Source organism: Ixodes scapularis, unplaced genomic scaffold (assembly GCF_016920785.2).
Source record: "Ixodes scapularis isolate PalLabHiFi unplaced genomic scaffold, ASM1692078v2 PGA_scaffold6__148_contigs__length_123643588, whole genome shotgun sequence".
In the NCBI taxonomy this organism is placed as follows: domain Eukaryota; kingdom Metazoa; phylum Arthropoda; class Arachnida; order Ixodida; family Ixodidae; genus Ixodes; species Ixodes scapularis.
This window is the reverse complement of record NW_024609881.1, coordinates 9,708,664-9,729,114: the sequence shown is the minus strand read 5'-3', so window position 1 is coordinate 9,729,114 and position 20,451 is coordinate 9,708,664. Positions and strand designations below refer to the sequence as shown.

Genomic DNA, 20,451 nt, shown 5'->3' with positions numbered 1-20,451 from the left:
ACCCGTTAGTGCAAACAACCTCGGTTCAGCACAAAGCCAAGTACCATCGAATCCACTCTCACGACAGACCGAAGCCTCCGTCACCGCATGACGACTATGATGGCTTGGAAGCTCCAGCACCGAATCAATCTGCGGCGATTGCAGCAGTCGTCGTGTCGAATAAAGAGACGGTTGAATGCGCTAGATGAAAAACGCTAGAAACTCGACTTTATGTGACAGCAGCACATCCCCGGAACGGTCGTTGTGCCGGTGCTCGGGGGATAGGGGGGTCTGGCCAGGACCCTTCAGACTTGGCCTCGCGGTAAGAGGGAGGGCGGGAAGGAGGGCAGGACTGGCGAAGACGACAGCACTGGCAGTGGTTGGGTCCTCTCGCTACCTGCAAACCGCACACACGCACGTTCACTCCTGTCTGCATCGACATTGTGTTAGAGATTCCTGGTCGGGAAACTCGGCTATTGTTCGCACTAGTAAAAAAAAAATAATGCCGCAAATTGCTTTCCAATTGTGTTGCTACGAGTAACGTTTTTGGTTTAGTGCCAGCAACCTCCAGGCATTACTTCTCAAGCTGTTCCTTCAGGTGTTTTCGCTCCCTCCCCCACATGACATCAATTTTTCCGCTAAGTTTAGCGAGGAAACTGAATTTGTGTATAAGCCACATAACATGAAGTCAAGTGACATAATTTTCCCCACTAAATTCAGCAGGGAAACTGAATTGACAATGAGGTCACATAACATCCATTTTCCCACTAAATCTAGCATGGAAACTTAGGTCCCCACAGCCCACGGCTTCATGAAATGCAGCTTCACAAAATCTGGAGCAGCTAGCCAAAGAATGTTTCACGTTAGAAAAGCGTTAGAGAAATCGAATAGCCTTAAAGGGGCACTAAAGCGGTTTTGGAGATTGTTTATTTATGATCCTAGCTCAGTCTACGTTCTCTAAGCGTTCTAAACAACCCAAGATTATCGTAAACTACTGTGGAAGTGCCCACTTTGTTCAGGCGCCCACTATTAACATTTTCCAAACTTGGAAATTTTGAAAATTATACATTAGGCGCCCGAATTGACTGGACAAGCGCCCATGTCTAGATTAACCCCGTTTTCAGCGAAAGTGGTGTGATCCACCCCCCGTATTTTACGGTAGATTGTTACGCGGAAGAGTTTCCTATTAAGAACAGGATCGAACATTGCGACACGCCTGTTTTTCAGTGGTTCGACGTAAGACCAGTCAAGATGTTTCTTGGTCGGAGGTGAGGACAAAGTACCCGACTATATCCGAGCACTTCTGCCAGTCTAAAGGTCTGCAGTATGATACGCAGGTTTTTCATTACGTACGCTGCAACTTCCCCCCCCCCCCCCCCCCCCCGATGCCAAGATCTAAGCAAAACCAATTAAATTGCGTGGAAAGAGCCCCTATGCCACGCATTTGCACCACTACGCAACGACTACCAATTTATTTCGTATGCTTTCCACTCCGCTTTACAAACGAGCGACTTTTACAATGAAAATTTCTGCCGGTCTTGTGAAGTTCCCTATACAGCCATTTAACTAAAGCCACACATTCCAAGCCCGAAAAAGTAATTAGTTATCACGCCCATCATCAGAGTTTGATTTCGAACGAGGCTTACCTGTCTCGCGAAGTGGTTCGAAGCAGACGCACTAGCAGCACCCCAGCCAAGGCGGCGGCTGCGGCTCCGAGTCCGGCTCCGAGCCAAGCCGAGGCTTCGGCCGACGCTAGCCGGCTGCACATTTAAAAGACAAAAAAAAAGACATACCGTAAAGCTCCGAGAGAACGTTTTTCTGGGTAAATATCTGTACTGTAACATAAAAATTCCAAAACATCGCCCACCCCCCGGTTTCCATCGGACGTCATGCAATGCCCGACGGGAATCGCATCAACCACGCAATTTGCTGTACCGGCACGTCTGACAAGCGAGTAAAAGTGAATTCCCGCGTTTTTCTCCGCGATCTGCGCACGCGATATCGGCTCCCATAACACGCGAGTTGTTCCCACGTGTACGTTGCACTGTGAGATGCGAATCTGCTGCATCCACAATCCACAGTATCTGTTCCCGTGACATAAAATATTTAGTGGATTCCCGCGTTTTTGTCCGCAATCTGCGCATGCGATATCGGCTCTCGTAACACGCGCGTTGTTCCCACGTGTATGTTGCACTGTGAGACGCGAATCTGCTGCATCCACAATTTGCGGTATCCGTACCCGTGACATAAACTTTTTTGTGGATTCCCGCATTTTTGTCCGTGATCTGCGTGTGCGATCCATTCTACGCGAGATTCTACCAAGTTGGTCCCGCGTGTATATTGCATCGTGAAATACGATTCTGATGCGTTTGCAATCTGCGGTATTTCTTCCCGCAACATACGAGTTTGTAGTGGATTCCCGTCTTTTTGTCCGCGATCTGCCCGCGCGATATCGGTTCCCTTACAGGCGTGTTTGTAGCGGGGCCCCGCGTGTTTATTGCACCATAAAACTTGCATCTGCTGCATCCGCGATCTGCGCTATTCATTCCCGTGAGATGCGAGTTCTTGGCAGATTTCCGCGGGTCCTTCGCACTGTTAAACGCGAATCTGCTGTGGTATCCTTTCCCGTGACACAGGTGTTTGTAGCGAATTCCCGCGTGTTTACCGCATAGTGAAACGCGGATTTGCGGTGTCCACGATCTGTGGTATCAGTTCCTGCGTCACATGCTTTGTAGGCGGTTTTTTGATAAAGTTTTGCTGTGGCATCCCCAAAGATAGCCCACCCCACGTTTTTCACCATTTATCTCTCCATTTTGGGTGGGCGTTCTTTCGGAACGCTCACCCAAAACGGTAGGGCTCTGTGGATACGAGTCGGGGCATAAAAGAGAAGAAAAGTGGAAATTTGTATGTGATGAAGGGTTGTATTGACGTATGGCACAAATAACGCATGGCCCGAACCAAGAACAAGTATGAGCAAAAAAAAGTCGGAATCTCCCGGCGTCCCAAGAAATTTTCCTTCATTCGCTGTCATTTTTATACATGTAAAAGCATCATTATCTGAACCAAAATCAATGGTAAGAGAACAGCAATCGGATCCAAGAACTGCAGCAGCACGCAGATGGGAACCACACAACACGACACTGTTAGTGCAAACGAGCATCCTCCAGTTTTTACCATTTTTGTCTAAGAACTGAACGGCTGCCACAAGAACTACTCATGTGGTGAAAGCACACATTCAGGGAAGCTACCTAAGCGCTACAATTTGGTGCTTACCAACAGTCTGTCAGAGAAAAATTAAAGGAAAGCGCCGACGTCGTGTTCGAGCTAGCAGTGTTGCGCATTGTACATAACCTAGGCTGTGCAAACAGGCTTGTGGTTGCGTATGAAACAAAAACTTTTCTGTTACCTCTTTCACCTTTTGTTACAGATGTCTTTCAACCTTGCAGTTTGGGGTCTCAACAGCGGGGAGCAACCTTACGGCATTATTTCGGGAAATTTATGTTTTGCCCAAAGAACGGCATGGGCAACGTTTCAGGCTAGGATTTGAATCGAGACATCTCTGCACTGTCAATGGTGCACCGCAGGGGGGCTGAAATACTCACGTGCGGCTAGTCGGTCGTAAAATTTGAGGGCTGATGGGGCAGTGCTCAGAGTACCATATTTACTCGAATAATAGCCCACTGTTTATGTAGAAAACCTGAAGGTCCGCTTTTCTGCGCATTGTCAATCACCGCGATCGACAGCATGATTCCAGCGATTTACGAGACAGGGATGACGTCTCCATGTAAGGAAACCACCTGAGAAGATTGCATTTTTTATGGAGAATCGAGTTCTCGGCCTAGTTATTCGTACGTTATTTATGTGCAACGCGACGATTGGCTGTGTGTGTACCCTGTGGGAAAGCAGACGCGAAGGCCTTGCACATAAATAATGCGTCTACATGTGTAGGCCGCATATAACGTATGTCGCGGGAGTCGCGAAAATCCGCACTATAAGCGGTACCGCGCTATAACCAAAACACTGATTCTTCAGGCCAAAATACTTGCCATGAGACAACTTACCTTTGTAAAATAATTTATTTTATGTTAGATGAAAAATAAAGCTTAGTTTGAGGAAACTCTTTATTTCACCAGACTAGTCCACTTCTCTCTCAAGTGTGTCACACATTTTGAAAGAAATGAGCGACTTTTGCCTGGCGCAGCCTTTTAACGGCGTCGCGGGTTGTGGACGGACGTTGCGAGCGTTCAGGATTGCTAACCCTAATCACTTTTCTCCGGTGATGAAAATGCGTGAAAATTCGCATCCTTTATACGGTACGCGCCAGTAATACCTTCAACTTGAGCACAGGCATGAAATGCTCCAAATAAGAAATCCGGGTGATGTTCGAAAACACAAATGCTTAGAAAGCACCATTGTAGTCGAAGTAAACAAACACAACGACACGGGCGTTTCTGCCGTCTTGAGAGTGCCGCCACGACATCGCCGCACGAGTATGTGGATCTTCCCTTCTGGTACGTGTTGGGTTATCATAGCGACACACAATGAAAATTCACAGTCAAGGATAGCGCTTTTACGCGGAACGATGAGCTTCCACCACGCCGTCTACGTCGACGATCACAACCGACGCCATGTTTGCGGATAGAAGAAGCTGCCCCGCGACCGGCATGCAACGCGCGCGAACACCTCTACCATAGCTTTGCCTCTGCTCGACCTGCGATTGGTTTGTCGTTGCAGTTGTTTCCAACGCAGCGGAGGGACGCACGCACGTGAACGACACGTGCGTGCTTCCTTCTGTCGCTAAGGCGACTGAAGCTTCTCTCTTCGCTTCTCCCCGCTTCTTCGAGCAACCTCCTTGCCCCGCGAGTGCCGCTTGCGGCTAGTGCCGTTATCTAGTGTCGCACAGGGAAGCGTGCTCGCTGCGCCGGTCGGCGGGCTGTTTCAAAAACCGCACTATAACCGGTATTTCCCTTCGCGCGCCTGCATTTTAAGCGGCATTTAATTACATGGAGTTCTATGGGAGGCGAACCGGTGGTTTAAAAAAGCCGCGTTATACCCGGTCCTGCACTCTAAGCGGTTACGTTGTAAGTGGTCTATACTAGGGATGTCGCGAACCACCCCAAGTTCGATTTCGAAAGGTTTCGATATTTGCGAAGCGAACTGAGGTTCGAGATCGAAAAATTTCGATATTTTCGTACCGACCGAGGTTCGAATTCGAAAAATTTGCAACTTTCAATCACCGTGGAGTTTCGAATTCGAAAAGTTCCAAGCTTTCACGGTTTCTAAAATTTCGAATTCGAATATTTCGAATATATTTTTTTCTTCAGGTTCGATAAATTCGAAGATTTCGAAATTCTCTGGAAATAAAATTCGAAAATTTCGAACGCTTCGAATTTTTATATACATGAAGTTCGAACATTTCAAAGATTTCGAATTCCTTTCTGCATAAAGTTCGAAAAGTTCGAAGGTTTCGATTCTCTTTTAACGCTAAATTCGAAAAAAAAACAAAAAAAACTTTGAAGGTTCGAATTCTTTTCTTGTCCAAGTTTTCAAAGTTCGAAGTCCGGTTTTCAAGTTCCTCCACAGTTTGTTTCAAATAACGTTTTCACGACTCACTGGTTTTCACAAAATCAAGTTTAGAAAAGTTAGGGTGTGATATCTAGATTCTTCGAAGTTGGTCAGGCAATTAAATGAGACGACGAGTGTCCCGGATGTGCTGGAATTGGAATATTTGCCAGTGCAGAGTGACGTGTGACCATGGATCAGTAATTGTGACCGCCAGCCCGGGGTGGGGGGTCTTTAACCTGCATCACGCAGTAGTGATCACACGAACACACTGTTTTACGAGACTCATCCAGTTCGAAACGGCCAGGGACGAGCAGGAGGTTGAGGCTCAGAAAAACCTTGAAGCGACCTGGCAAACAACCTCGCCACCCCTTGCACGCTGGTAGTAATCCGATCGAACGGCGCCCGAGTGACGCTCGCATATAGTAAGTTAAGTTTGTAATTGTCCTGGAGGTTTATTTTCTGAGACGGAGGAATCGCCTCGCAAAAAGCCGACACAACTCGAGGTCGAGGAGCGTTCTACCATACAAGTGGCGTCGGAAGAGGAAAAACGGGGGGTAACAGGGTAGCGGGGGGGAGGGGGGGGGCCTTCAGTTCCTTTCTTCCCTTCCAGATATTTCCTGTTAAAGAAAACAATACGGGGAAAGAGGGCGTGGTCGAGCTTATTTTAATCTGAAATTATTTATGCATATGTATAGCTACTGTCGCTCTTCACTGCATAAAAGATTGCGTAGATGGTCATTGTTAGAAACTCGTTGTCAGAAGGCACTACTCGTCACATGCTTAGTGGTTCGGAAGTTCAAAGCTATGTCTTTTCGACCTAAATACCTGCGCCAATAGTAAAAAAAAAAAAAAAAAAACAATAAATAAATAAATAAATGCGGGGATAGAAAGCTGGAGAAAAAAAAACTATCAAGAATTCGCCGGAAGTGTTGTATTCTTGCGTATTCAGAGGTGCAGAACTTCGAAACAAGTTTCTTTTACCAAAATGTGTACAGGCTAAAAGAAACACGTCCCAAAATCGTGAACCGAAAAAAAAAAGGTTTTCTTTTAATGACGTGCTGTACTTGAACACTATTAGAAATCTTCTCCCATGAGTTAATTTGTTCCTTAACGTGAAAAAACAATAAATATATTTTGTATTCTGCAGATGGCAACGATATGTACTGTCTGTGGTGTTAATTTAAATGCGATACCTCAAACAACTTAGACGAAAATAAATATCAAGTTTAGGACATAATTGCATGCAGATACATGTTTGGACATTTCTTCGAAACTCACGTTGAATAACAATAATCACATCTTAAGAAGGCACTTAACTAGGCTATCCATAGATCATTCTTAAAAAAAGTATAATATCTACCATAAATAGCTCCGGCTGCAGCGTGCTTCAAATCTGGCACAAACGATAATCGTCAAAAACCCGTCGTCCTTCCTTGCCCCTTCGGGGATTTATTTCTTTAAACCTAAGCGTGCCAGAACATTGAAATAAACGACATTGTCTTTCGTAAGGGACGCAGCACCGTGTGTAAAAGTTCGAGAAAAAAAAAATTACGAATGTACCCCACTACTTGAAATCAAATGAAACCGTCCGCCGGTCTTTCGAAGTTCGACGAACGTCGAACTTTTACCCTAAAAGTTCGAAGTTCGTCGACCTTCTGACTTTTCAGAATTCGAAAGTTCGAAATTCATCGATTTTTTGGTCAGTCAAGTTCGAAAGTTCGTCAAGCATCGAACCTTGCAGCGCAATAAGTTCGAAAGTTCGAAAAAGATCGAATTTTTTAGCGTAATAAGTTCGACGGTTCGAAAAGCGTCGAACTTCTTAGCTTAATAAGTTCGAAAATTCGACCTCCGTCGAATTTTACGATATAGACAATTCGAAAAATCCAAATCTTTCGAACCTTTCGAACCGCTTGATTCGATCATCGAAACTTCGATTCGAAAAAAGTTCGCGGCATCCCTAGGCGCAAGCACACTGTGGGCGCAAGGGGGCAAGTAAACTGTGCGGGCAAGAGTGCTGTGTAGGTTGGAAACATTGGCACCGCCTAAACAGCTTTATTTTTCAACCGGCCGGTTCACTCTCGTGCTTGCTGCCATAGGGGAACGTAAAGTTCTTTCTTTGGATGAGAAAGCAAACGTTTTCGACGCCATCCTGAAGAAACCGCCGAGATCACGAGCACTCGGGAAGTGATCGACGCAATGGACGTACTGAGGAGGTACACCGCGTCGCATGAGCAGCAAGATGCCGTGCAAGCGCTCTGGGCGCTCGAACGCCGTATGACGCCGCTGCTACTGTCGAACAAGGCGCAAGCAAAACTCGCGGACTACTTTGCCCCTAAATAAATGCCATTTTCGGTGAGTTTTCATACCCGTAAAATGTTTCGGAATTTTTTTTTTTTTTTTTGCATGCTAAAGTCAAATTTTGATTTAGCGAAGTTTCAATGTAACGAAGTAAATTGCGAATTTTACCGACTTCGTTACATCGAGGTTTAACTGTATAGTATATACTATGTCCCACTAAAGCGATATTAGTATATTCTTCGGGTTGAAATATGAACTTATTTGACTAGCTATTAAGTGAACTGCTGAATAAAAGTATATTTGACAGACAGAGAAACACTACTTCAACTCAGTCAAATGGTTCTAGCCGGTAGCACAGAGACGAATGCGGACAAACTGAAGAGAGTCTTCGTCGGAGATTCGCGCAGAACCTCTCTACCCTTGAACTTGACTTTGAATCCTGAACGGAGAAAATTAGTATTTTTTATGGCCGGTCTACCTGAGCAATGTAGACGTATATTCTTGCTGACCTCGACGGGGGTATAATATAAATATTGGAGGCGCGATAGATCATAATGCCGTGACAGCTTCTAACTTTGCGAGACGCGTCCCCCACCTTTTGAAAGCAGATAATTTCCCTCATAAATTGTATGCAGTGAGCAGGTTTTCCTGAATGAAGTAATTGCGAAATCAGCCCAACTCCTTCAGTGTGGTTCAGAGGCTTTTTCGGCGAAATGCAGCCAAGATGAATAGCCAACACACCGACCGGCGTGGGTGGCTCAAACTTGAAGCTAATTGAACACAACCAAACTCAAGAAAAGCAGCTATCGAACCTTCCCATTCACTTGACTGCATCATTGGTGTTCCCCCAGTGAAACACCTCGTCTGTCGTCCTCAGTCCACTGTTCTACATCCTTATAAAGAAACCACTTATCAGTTACCAAGTAGTCGTCACTTTGAATGTGATTCGAGACAGACAAGAAATCGGAACGTTTTTCCGTGATTCCTCCCCATTCAAGAAATCGAAAGCATGCGACCGTGTGTTGTGGAGTAAACGGGCTTTCAAACACGTGATGGAAGGAAACAATCTACTGAGGCTTCACCACACTAATGAACACTCAGGCAAACTTCAAAAAATTTTCGGACCCTCGTCAAATTACAATGTTCGCCACCACGCCGACAACACGTGTCCGCGAAAGCCACCAGAGACGTGGAGGGGCGCAAAGCGACCTCGTCTGGCTGGTTCCCGGTTTTCCCGCTTGGTGGCGACCGTTTTGCTGGAGTCGCGAATATGCAAGAGGCGCGTGAATAGCAGACGTCGCATATTCCTCCATGCACATGCGCACAGTTGCAGATAGTATTCAACGTTTATAAAATGTGTACAAATTAAACCAAGCTGCTGATTCGGCAAGACAATCAGTAATGCTAAAAATTAGCAAAAAGTTCTGGTTTTGCACGCGTTGTGGTGTCTTTTTTTGCCTAACTCGATTGATGCCAAGTCTGCAAATGCACTTCGTTCAAGATACTAAAAACCTTTAGTAGAGCGTACGCTAAGGATTGCGAGCCTTGTGGGCGTGTGCCCAATGCATGCTCAAAGCGACGGCACGAGCCCCTGCTATAGCAATGCAGTCCGTGCCTTCAAAACTCTATATACACGCCGGGAGAGCTGCATTTTATTGTGTGCCTGCTCTCAGCTCTTGATGCAATAAATGGGTGAACGCAATACCGTATTTATTCGCATAATGAATGCACTCTCATAATGAATGCACCCCCCATAACAAGCATCAATATTTGGACTTTTTTTCCCTCGCGTAATGAATGCACCACCAATTTTCAGCTCCGCGAGTCTCAAACTGCGTCCAACCCCAGCTAGCCACCAATCCAATCTTCTTTTGTCGCCAAGCGGCCGGGCCGAGTCAAGCCAGTCCAAGCTAAGCCGCTCTGACAATGGCTGTAAGCGTGTAGTTGTGGAAGTGATCAACAGTGCAACCGAGCGGCGCGCGCACCTAGCGAAGCTGGGGTCGAGGAATTGCCCAGCCCCCGACACCCTTCACCCATCGGATGCATCGATGTCAACCCACACGCCATGGTCTGTGGTCCGCTTTCGGACAGTGAAATCGTGACAGTGGTTAAGCCTAAGAATGATCGCGTCGTTCTTCGTGAGCTTGGTTGGGCGTTTTCGTTCGGCAAAAGGCACGCCAAAGGCGCCCTAAAAAAGGTTTGCAATTTAAAGGGCATGGTTACTGTGATGCGGTCACGATCAGTAGTGAGTGCGCCTCCGTCAGTGGAGACGTGCCGCAGTACCCTGCCGTGTCGTTTTAGCATCTAAAATGACATTTGTGCAAAGTGTGCAATGCAAAAATTTTACCCCGTGCAATGAACGCACCCCCCAAATATGTGTCAATTTATCGGGAAAAAAGTGTGTTCATTACGCGAGTAAATACGGTATATTTTTCGCAGTGCATGCCGACGTCCAAAAATACTCAAGACTACACAGGCATTTTTTGTATTAAATCATCAGCAATCAGAGGAGCTGGAGAATGCTTCTTTGCACCCGAGCAATTCCAACTCTGCTCGCATTATTACATTTGCCGATCGAGACGTCTTTCTGTGCTTTTCAACTCCAATAAAAATGCACAGATGCTAGTTTCTTCACATTAAAAAACAAAACTGTCTTTATATTCCAAAATTTTTTTTTTCTAGTCTGCCATATGCAAAAGCTAACAAGCATGGCACGGCAAGCAGGAAAGTGCCTAAAAGCGCCTTGTGGATTTCGCACAAACATGCTGGCAGGGGGCATGGCGCAGAAGGAGGACAAAGAGGATTGCCCTCGATCGAAAGGAGGAGAATGCGGGGAGAGGAGGAATTGCGTTACCTTTCAGTATATAGGGACCTTAAGACAAAGCCGTGTGGTGCGTCTGTGGCACGCCTAGCGGACAGTGGCGAACGGCGCGCGGCATTTAGTTTCACCGCTCATCTGTTCCAGGCTTTAGCTTGACCGACCCTTTTCATTCTTTTAAAAAAATGTAAGAATGTTAACCATCAGAGAAGCAAAAAAAAAAAAAAAACACTATCCTGAATTACACAAAAAAAAGCAAAAAGTATTTTCCAGCAAACAATGACACCTGAAGTTTGAAAATTCTGATGCACACGGCCAGGCAACACGAAAACAACTGCCGGGAAAATGAACACGGAGCAAGAAAATATGGCAAACACCTAACACAAAGGAAAGTAAGATCTGAAAGCAGGTGTCATAAAATACATGACTGTGAAGATGCCAGAGCAAAAAGGGAAGGCAAAAATACTGAGTATGAGCATGTTAATTCCAAATTTTCCAAAACTTTTGTCAATGCAGTCCCAAAGGGGCATTAAACGGATAGAGTGCCAATTTATAGCAAAACCTGCTGGGCAGTGCAAAGAATTCAACTAGCAGCGTCCCAACCAGCAGCAGCAAGTGCTGCTTTGTATACACAGACTCTGCAATTGGTTCCCCACCGAGGTAACTGCTAAAATGAAGTCTTAGCACTCTACAGGGTGTCAAAATGAAAATCTTGAAAAAAGTTACTTCACACTACTTTAGGCCTATTTACACACTTGCGTTTGACAACGACCGACTGAAACAAGACCGGTTTTCAAGACTTCTGACTGCTTACGACCGGCTGCACAGCAGTGCATAAAGTTGTAAGCCCTCACAAGAGGCATAAAAACAGGCTTCTTTGGTCATAAGCAGTCACAAGTGTGCGGACCAGCTGTTACTTCAGTACTCTAATCTGCAGCAGCTGAAAAAAACAAGAGTGTTAAAGTTGAAACTGCCAACCTTTCTTTTTTTTTTTTTAATAAGGAAGATTGAATTCTGGTGACACATTAACTTTTGGCACGATTATATCTTCCGCATAGGTAAGAGTAGAATCAAAAGAAAACAATAAAAACATTTTTACAAACACATTAGACCTCGCCTCAATAAGCACACCTCGAGCAAGTTCAAGTTTGGAACAAGAGCTAGACCATGACCCAATGTAGAGTCAGATGCAGAACACAGAGTAGCTGCTCTGAAATTCATTAAGCACAACCTCCTATTTATTGACCCAGCCTCTAGATTACAGCTAGGGAAAGATCATTTCCTACGCACCAATACACTTGTGTGATGACAAATGATGGCATTCGGGCAAAAGGCTGGACAGCAATGCCATACAGTATAGCTGTGTAGCCAACCAAGCTGGAATAATGATAGAAACTTCTTGGATATTGCTGGCATTTGAAAGGCCTACCTGCTGCAGGCTAATCGCAAATGCCCTTAAGGTTTGTTAACCTAATGCATTAGCATGTGCTCGATGAGGTTTAGAAAATGGCCTGGAATGCTCCTGCAATTTGTGAGGTTTATATGCAAAAGCGCTTTAGTGCGGTGAGCTTCACTATTAATCTGAGCAAAGGCAATCGGGACCTATCTTGCACTCAGGTATATGCATACTTTGATTGAAAAGGCATAAAGTTTTGCACGAGCTAAATGATTACACATGGGGCAAGCTAAACTTACATGTCAACCGCAGGCATCTTGCATGTGTGCATTTGGGGCATTGTTTGCACTTGTAAGGTTTTTAAGAAGGGACAAGAGTCTAACTTTTTTTTTTCATTTTTCATTTATCATGCTGAAATTTAGTATACTAGTGTACTCTCACTGGTGATTTCAAATATGCAATTATAAAATTTCAACCAAGGTCTCCTCATGGGTCGTTAGAGACTAATTAAGACTGAGACTAATAATTGAAATTATTGTATGACATATAAAGCAACAAAAATAGCCTCACCACACAAAGCATGTCTTAGTGAAAGCAATTCTATAAGAAATTCTGATATATTTTGAAGAATCTTACACTAACGACCAGTAATGACACCTAATTGAAATTACAAATTTATTGATAACTCAGGATCTAGTAAAGCTATAGACCGTTTTACTGAAAGAGGGCGAGAGAGAGAAGGGGAAAGGGCTACCGGCGCTTTCCCCCTTTCTGATTGTGTAGAAAGAGTGAAATTCCCGGATGAGAGGCTTCGCCGGTGTTGGGTGTCTCCTGTGCCCGAACTTCGTTCGCGCTTTCTTTTCTGTTTTAAACTCGCAAACTTAATTAGAGCCAGAGGCTTCGATGGAAACAGTCCCCCGGTCGTCGGGACACCATTGCTGTGTCACAGGGTGCACGAATAAAAACAGAAAGCATAGAATACTGTCCGAGGACATATGTAGCTTGCAAGGAATCCGGCAAGGCGAGAGCGGCTGCAATGTCTTTGAGCTCCATCGCTTTCCACATGACCCCTGTCTCTGGTGGCAGTGGATTGCGTCCGTAAACCGAAAAGGCGTTTCCTCAACGCCATCCTGTCGACTTCGCTCGGAACATTTCGTGAATGGAGCGCGCACCGAACGCTGTACTGCCGATGAATATAGGGTACGCTCGCAATGTGCGTGCGAGTTTTTTCATGGTAACTGCTGTTTCAGCTTGTAAAATTTCGTAACTGAATTTATCTTAATAGTGATAATTTGCAGTGGTGACTGACTCGATTTTATCATCTACAACACTTAGTTGAAGGCTCATATCCGCCGCCGGGTGAGGCTGAAAATTGTTGAAAACGTGGTTCTATTAATTTCCTTTTTTTAATCGCGATCTCCTGCGCAATATTAAAAAGCCGGCAAAAGCGCTCTTTGGAGTGCCGCTGGTGGGTTGTTTCCGTTGACTAAGGCGCTTTGAGGCGCCTGATAGTCGCTGCAGGGAACGTCTCGTGTGTTGCAATCTGCGTTTTCGAGCCCAGTGTGCACGTTTCTTTGTTTGAGTCATGGCATCCGCCAGTGTGGCGACGGAGGGAACAGCGGCAGCGAACGTGCCAGCTATAAAAATTGGAGGTGAGTACCCAAAATATTGCATCAAACAGTAAAATATTCGTGGCTGCTTCGAGGCTTTCTGCGGTTCGATAAAAGTACATCTAGAGCGTCTTCGTCGTTCATTCACAAGGAAATATAAGAACAGGGACACGAAGATAAAAACAGCACAGCAAGACGATATGTAGCAGCTCCGGGCGTTTTCAAATTTAATTGAGGTTCTCGTTTCGTTTATCGCTTGTTGATTACAACTAAAAGCGGCTACGTTGAAATAGGCCCATTGCAAGCAAAAATGTATAAATGGTTCATCATTTCCACTCATGCGGAAAGCAATGGAGATTAAAAACATTCCAGCCGTACTTGCCTTGCCGGATTCCATGCAAGCTACATAGGTCCTCAGACAGTATATGACGCTTTCTGTAGTTATTTGTGCACCCTATCACCCAGCAACGGTGTCCCGATGACCGGGGGACTGTCGCCATCGAAGACCATGGCTCTAATTAAGTTTGGGAGTTTGAAACGTAGAAGAAAGCGCGAACGAAGTTGGGGCACTGCAGACGCCCAAAGCCGGCCAAGCCTCTTATCCGGGACTTTCACTCTTTCTACACAATCAAAAAGGGGGAAAGCAACGGTAGCCCTTTCCCCTTTTCTCTCTCGCTCTCAAAATGGCGCTACCCACAATAAAACGGTCTATATGAAAACTAATTGCACATTTGAAATCACCACTGAGAAATACACCAGTATACTAAACTTCAGCACGATAAATGAAAAATAAAAAGAGTTAATGACCCTCGTTTCCCTTTAAACACTTTTTTCGATAATGGCGGATCAGACTGGTATTATGAGAAAAGGATTGGGGGCACTAATTGCACTTAAATGGCTTTTCACCTGTGTGTGTTTGATTATCGCTTTGCAGAGAGAAATTTCGAGCAAAGGCTAAGGTAGAGTCACTGAATGGGTTCCCAAGTAACGCATTTCTTTTCTTTTTGCGTTTTGCCGACAACATATTCACTCTAGCCGATCATGTTTTGGCTTGGCGAACATCATTGGACGGTAGCGATCACGTGACACAAGCACCGCCAGACTCACCTCCATCAGCGCTTCAAGCAGCTCTAATCGCCACCATCTTGGGTCCAGCAAACAACTGCACACACAAACGCTCTGCTGCTCATCGAACGCTTATTTATGCGCCGTCTTTTCCATGCGGTTACCAACGTCAAAAGCAAGGAGGTTGTGTACTTAATGGCACAATGCCTGCTTTTGCGCTTTTGGATGCAGCAGCAGGTCGGAGGATGGAAGGCGACTCTTCCGGATCCCGTTTGCAAAGAACGCAACTTCAAGACGGAGGAAGAAGGCTTGGCTGGCCATAGTAAAACGAAAATATTTTGAGCCCACTGCAAGCAAGCTTTGTGAGGCGAGTGCCGATTACAGCTGGTTCATTCCCCGTATCGTGAAATGAACCAGCTCTGTCAACACGCTCCAATGCATGTCACTATTGCTTTCATAACCCCATTGACGCATAGACCCAAGATGGCGGCGCCATAATTTCGGTTCAGCACCGCGCCGCGGTTCTAGAATGAACCTTCGGAGTTTCGTTACTCTGGGAACCCATACAGTGACTCTAGGCTAGGGGACACTGCTTGCACTTAAATGGTTTTTCACGTGTGTGTTCGATTATGGCTTCGAAGAGAATAATCTTGAGAAAAGGCTTGGGGGCACTGCTTGCACTTCAACGGCTTTTCACTTGTGTGTGCTCAGCTGTGGTAGATCAGATTGCTACTCTCAGCAAAGGCTTGGGGGCACTGCTTTCACTTAAATGGCTTTTCACCGGTGTGCATTCGATTATGCCTTGTCAGATAGGAATTTCGAGCAAAGGCTTTGGGGCATTGCTTGCACTAAATGGCTTTTCACCAGTGTGCAGTCGATTATGCCTTGTCAGATAGGAATTTCGAGCAAAGGCTTTGGGGCACTGCTTGCACTTAAATGGCTTTTCACCTGTGTGTGTTCGGTTGTGGTAGATCAAAATGCTACTCTGAGAAAAGGTTTGGGGGCAAAGCTTGCACTCGAATGGCTTTTCACCAGTGTGTGTTCGAGCATGCTTTGTCAGAGAAGAGTGTTGTGTAAAGGCTTTGGGGCACTGCTTGCACTTAAATGGTTTTTCACCAGTGTGAATTCGATTATGGCTTTGCAGATAGGAATTCAGAGCAAATGCTTTGGGGCACTGCATGCACTTAAATGGCTTTTCACCACTGTGCAAATGATTATGGCTTCTAAGATGGGAATTCCTAGCAAAGGCTTGAGGGCACCACTTGCACTTGAATGGCTTTTCACCAGCGTGCCTTCGATTATGATTTCTCAGAGTGGAATTTTCAGCAAAGGGTTGGGGACACTGCCTACACTTAAATGGCTTTTCACCTGTGTGCGTTCGATTATGGCTTTGCAGAGAATAATTGTGAGAAAAGGCTTTCGGGCACAGCTTGCACTTAAATGGCTTTTCACCTGTATGTGTTCCAGTGTGGTAGATCAAATTTTTACTTTGAGCAAATGCTTTGGGGCATTTCATGCACTTAAACGGCTTTTCACCAGTGTGTGTGTTTGATTATGACAGGTCAGAAGGGAATTATAAGCAAACTCCTGGGAGCAAAGCTTGCACTTAAATGGCTTTTCACTCTTGGACTTTTGAGCGCTGCTGAGCACTTGGGACTTAGAGCCAGAAATGGGAAGATGCTGGCACTTGGATTGTTCATCACCATGGGCAGCCAGGTGGCTCACAATTGCACGTTGATCTCTGGTTACATAGCTGCAGGAACAGCATCCGAACCAGATGTCATTGGCCAACAATGAGGCTCCATCACCTAGAAAAAAAGACCATATGTATATGGAAAGGACAACCAGAATAACAACTTAGTTTGGCAAAAGAGTAGTCATTAATGCAGTTTTGCCACAGCTGCACAGTTTAATATTATGCTGTGCTTTGAAATTCAGTTCACAGAAGCACTCAAATGCAAATGGCACTATTAAGGGGAGTCCCGAGAGTTGAAAAGTGAAAATCCTAGAAAAAAAATTTTATACATTTTTTATATTGATTTGCAATCACACTTTATAAATCTTCCCGCTTTGGAAAGCCTTCCTGTCTCCTCATAATTGTTCTTTTTTCTTTTGTCACAAGAAAATCATAGTCTTGAAAAGTTAAAATCTGAATCTGAATACTTCCTGGGGGCTGGATACCTCATTATTCCAAACGAAAAAAAAAACAATATTTCTGGAGACTGTTAGATATGACATTTTCTAATTGGCGTGTGACTGTTCCAACTATGGCGGGTCAGATCAAAAGTTTTCCTTAAAGTTACAAGTAAAGGAATTTCAACATGTGATGCAGTCATGTCTCATCATTATAGACACAATGTTATATAGACACAATTTTGGGGGACCAATTCCTCCCCATGCTCCGCCTTGTGAATATTAAAACCCGCAGTACAGACTATGAACAGCTAGCTAGTTTTGGAAACAAGCTGGGTAAATACATGCAGGCAGACTTGTACGTAATCCGTTACAAGTAATGAAATTACTTGTAATCCCTTACATTTATGAGTGATTTAGAAACGGAATTACATATTTTCTAGAGTAATTTTAAAGTAATTCTATTATATTTTTCACGGATTCCTTGCAATCCGTTACTTTTTTTTTCAAAATCAATGCCCCCCTTATTTTAAAATTTTTTTTTTTGGCAAAGTCGAGCGGCAGTGACAGTGTCCCGCGAAACGACCAGCACAAAGAGAGGCTTAACACTCTCTTCAGTTCCACAAAGTTGTTTTTTTTTGCAACACCAAGCCCCTGAATCTATTTTTTTAGACACTAACAATTTCAAAAAATCTAAATGGGCATTTCTACATAAAAAAAGGAAGGAGGGGGGGGCAAGTTACATCCACTTTTTTTTGTTCTTTTGTTTTTCTTTGTGATCAAATACGGGGAGACGAGGACACCAAGGGATTGTTTGCCTCTCCGAGAAGCTTGAGGCGGTAAGTGCACAGACAAGAATTAACAATGTCCTCGACCATTTTTTTAATGTCACAACATGAGACAACACTCTGTCTACCCTAAAATCTACTAAAAGAGATGTAATATGTGAAGGTGTTATCGCTACAAGCACCCTCGTTCGTTGCTGCGCACTTCTCATCTTCTCTTAGAAAATGGAAAGTATTTTTTTCTGTTTCTTTCACCTTAATGATCCTGTTTTAAAAGCTGCTTACTCTTTTGTAGTACAACTTCTAGGGTTGGCCCACTTTATTTGTGAATTCCAGCCAGGTTACCTGCATCTCAGTCACCCTTTTTGAGAGTCAGCTTTTTGCGAGCACTTCGAAAATGGTAATAGTCTTTTTTTATTCTTCTTCCTGTTTTTACCTCAGCAGGACGCGTCCTATCTCAAGCAGATATTTTTAAAAATAAAACATGATGGTGGCTGACGTAGACTAAAGTCACTGGATAGCCAGTGACTTTAACATAGATTTGATATTCTGGGCTTGAGGGGAGAGTGAAATTCGTGAGTGGGGCCATAGAGCGACTTAGTACTCTGCCCTTCGCTGTCCGTGGCATCAGCGGACATCTATCTGGAGAACACCGGAGTAAACTGCAGTTGGTTCGTGCTCCGTGCATTTTTGAACGGCACCAAGGTACACACGACAAATGTGCGTTTACATTTTCTTGTTTTAACCAACGCTCTAATTACCGTATAATTGCGTGTAAGGGCCGCACCCCCATATTTAGGACAAAATATTTAAAAAAATTAGAGAAATTATTCGTGTATGCAATGCACCCCCTTATTTTTGAGGCGCACCGACTGTAATGCATGAAAGTTTCTAATATATATCGCTAGATGGCGCTAGCCACCGCCCGAGCACGTAGCGGCAAGTCTCCGCATCCCCAATAATTGCTCTCCACTCATCCCTATCACCGTACAACACAATGGCTGCCGACCTCGATCGTGGTCGGCCGCACCGTCGGGATGCGTTTATGTTGCGGCCGGAAGACATTGAGAAAAGATTAAGGATATGTCAGCTTCCGTGCCAAGCGCGAGGAATGGGGATTCAGCAGGCTCGGCTCGCACGTGCACTCAGGTTTCTGAACGCCACTGTACGCTCTGGGGAGGTTTTCTTTTGTTCTTCGCGTCGTGTCAAAGCGTCGTGATTTGTCTACCTTTTTGCGCAATCAGAGCTATGGGCAAGCACCACTTCAACAGTCATACGGGATTCGAATCGAAAGTTGCTGCGCATGCTATCAAGTACAAAAAAAAAAAAGATGCGTATTGCGCAGTAAGTAAACTAATTAAATCCGACTGACGATTCAGTCCAGATTCCGGAGTGAAGGTGTTTTCGACCAGTGCAGCCGAGCGCGCTCATGTGAGTTCATTTTAAAATGTGGATACTGATTTTTTTTTTATCCGTGTATGAGCCGCACCTTGAAAATTTGCCCTCAAATCAGGAAAAAATAGTGCGGCCCTTACACGAGTTTATACGGTAATTGTTGTTATAAATGTAATTTTTTTATTACTTATATTTATATACTAGGAACTTTTTTTTATTCACCAACGCCTCAACCGAGGCTCAACCTGTTCAGAACCAAAGAAAGACGAATATAGAGCCAAACCTTATTTATTATTTAATTATCACCTTACTGGGTCAAGTATGTTTTGGTATTGTCCGGCAATATATACCGGTATTGTATGGACATAAATCAATTCTTATTCTAGCTTCGGCTAGATGTATGACTTCTAAAGCTTCGCGATTTCGACAATGGAGAATTTTAGTAGATCGTTCCAGTGACTCTGATAACAATACCCGATACTCCGCCGCCCCCTTTACGCATTCATCATATCGTTATCTTAGGTATCGAAACAATCTCCTAAAACTCTCGAATACCGGGCAACGGCTGCAACGACGAAGCTTTGCTCTATCTTCAACGTAAATAGTACTCCCATTGCCTCACTGAAAAAGCTCGATGCAGAGCATCAAACATTCGTGAGGCACAATACGGCACTCCCATCGAGTGCCTCAGTTCAAAGGGTGTTTAGTGTAGCAGCCGACATATTGAGTAAGAAATAACGCAATATGTGTGACGAGTCTTTCGAGAGTCAGCTGTTGCTCAAAATACTCAAGGTCATTAAATGGAACAGGTGGCAACAATGAGAACTTCAATAACCCTTTTCCTTTTGTTTTTAATTGAAGTCAATATTGTTGAAAGTAATGCCACGAAAGACTTTTATGGAAGGGTAACTGTAATTGTAAAAAATTATAATTTAGCCTCGAGTAATTGCAAATGTAATTCCTTACTATTTTTCAGTAACGTGTACAAGTCTGCATGCAGGTTTGTCTCATTATTACGGACACAAGAGGGTCCTCTAATAAAAGAAAAGAGCTTAGTTAAGACCTTGAGCTACAGAGTTCACCGAGAGTTTCAGTTGGCTGTTGGTTGTGCTTCCTTCGAAAGGCATAAAACCTTGGCACCGAACACTGGTTCGATTTATCAAGGCTTTCCAGCCAAATGGGTAACCTTCCCTTCTCTCCTTACGTTACGATGTTCTTCAGGTTTGTCACGTGCGGTAACTTTTCTAGCTTGTCTGGCCTCTTCCGTCTATGCCCATTTAGTGGAGCCACGTTTTGGTCGAAAACCAGTCCGGTAACCGCAGGCACACCTTGGCAAGGCGATTATTCTAGAGGGAGCACTTTGCTGGCTCAGGCCAGGACAGGAGTCTTAATTAGACATGAGGAAGA

The 20,451-nt window shown here is 44.5% G+C and overlaps 1 protein-coding gene and 1 long non-coding RNA gene across 2 annotated transcripts; one reads left to right on the top strand and one right to left on the bottom strand.

Annotated features, from left to right (window-relative positions):
* Positions 1–187: 187 nt before the first annotated feature.
* Positions 188–14,794, bottom strand: LOC121838429. The gene is made up of 3 exons (XR_006078504.1): positions 14,774–14,794; positions 1,626–1,739; positions 188–376 (listed from the first exon to the last, which is right to left on the bottom strand). It is a non-coding gene; the product is annotated as an uncharacterized LOC121838429 (long non-coding RNA).
* Positions 14,795–15,611: 817 nt separating this feature from the next.
* Positions 15,612–16,528, top strand: LOC121838362. Its single transcript, XM_042294560.1, has 2 exons — positions 15,612–15,935; positions 16,271–16,528. Exons 1-2 carry the CDS (start codon positions 15,612–15,614, stop codon positions 16,526–16,528), a joined length of 582 nt encoding a protein of 193 aa, XP_042150494.1.
* The last annotated feature ends 3,923 nt before the right edge of the window (positions 16,529–20,451 follow it).

Coding starts and splice junctions, on each gene's coding strand:
- LOC121838362 (XM_042294560.1), top strand. CDS start 15,612: ATGCCTTGTCAGATAGGAATTTCGAGCAAAGGCTTTGGGGCACTGCTT. Junction 15,936..16,270: donor TTAAATGGCTTTTCACCACT/GTGCAAATGATT, acceptor GCTTTTCACCAG/TGTGTGTGTTTGATTATGAC.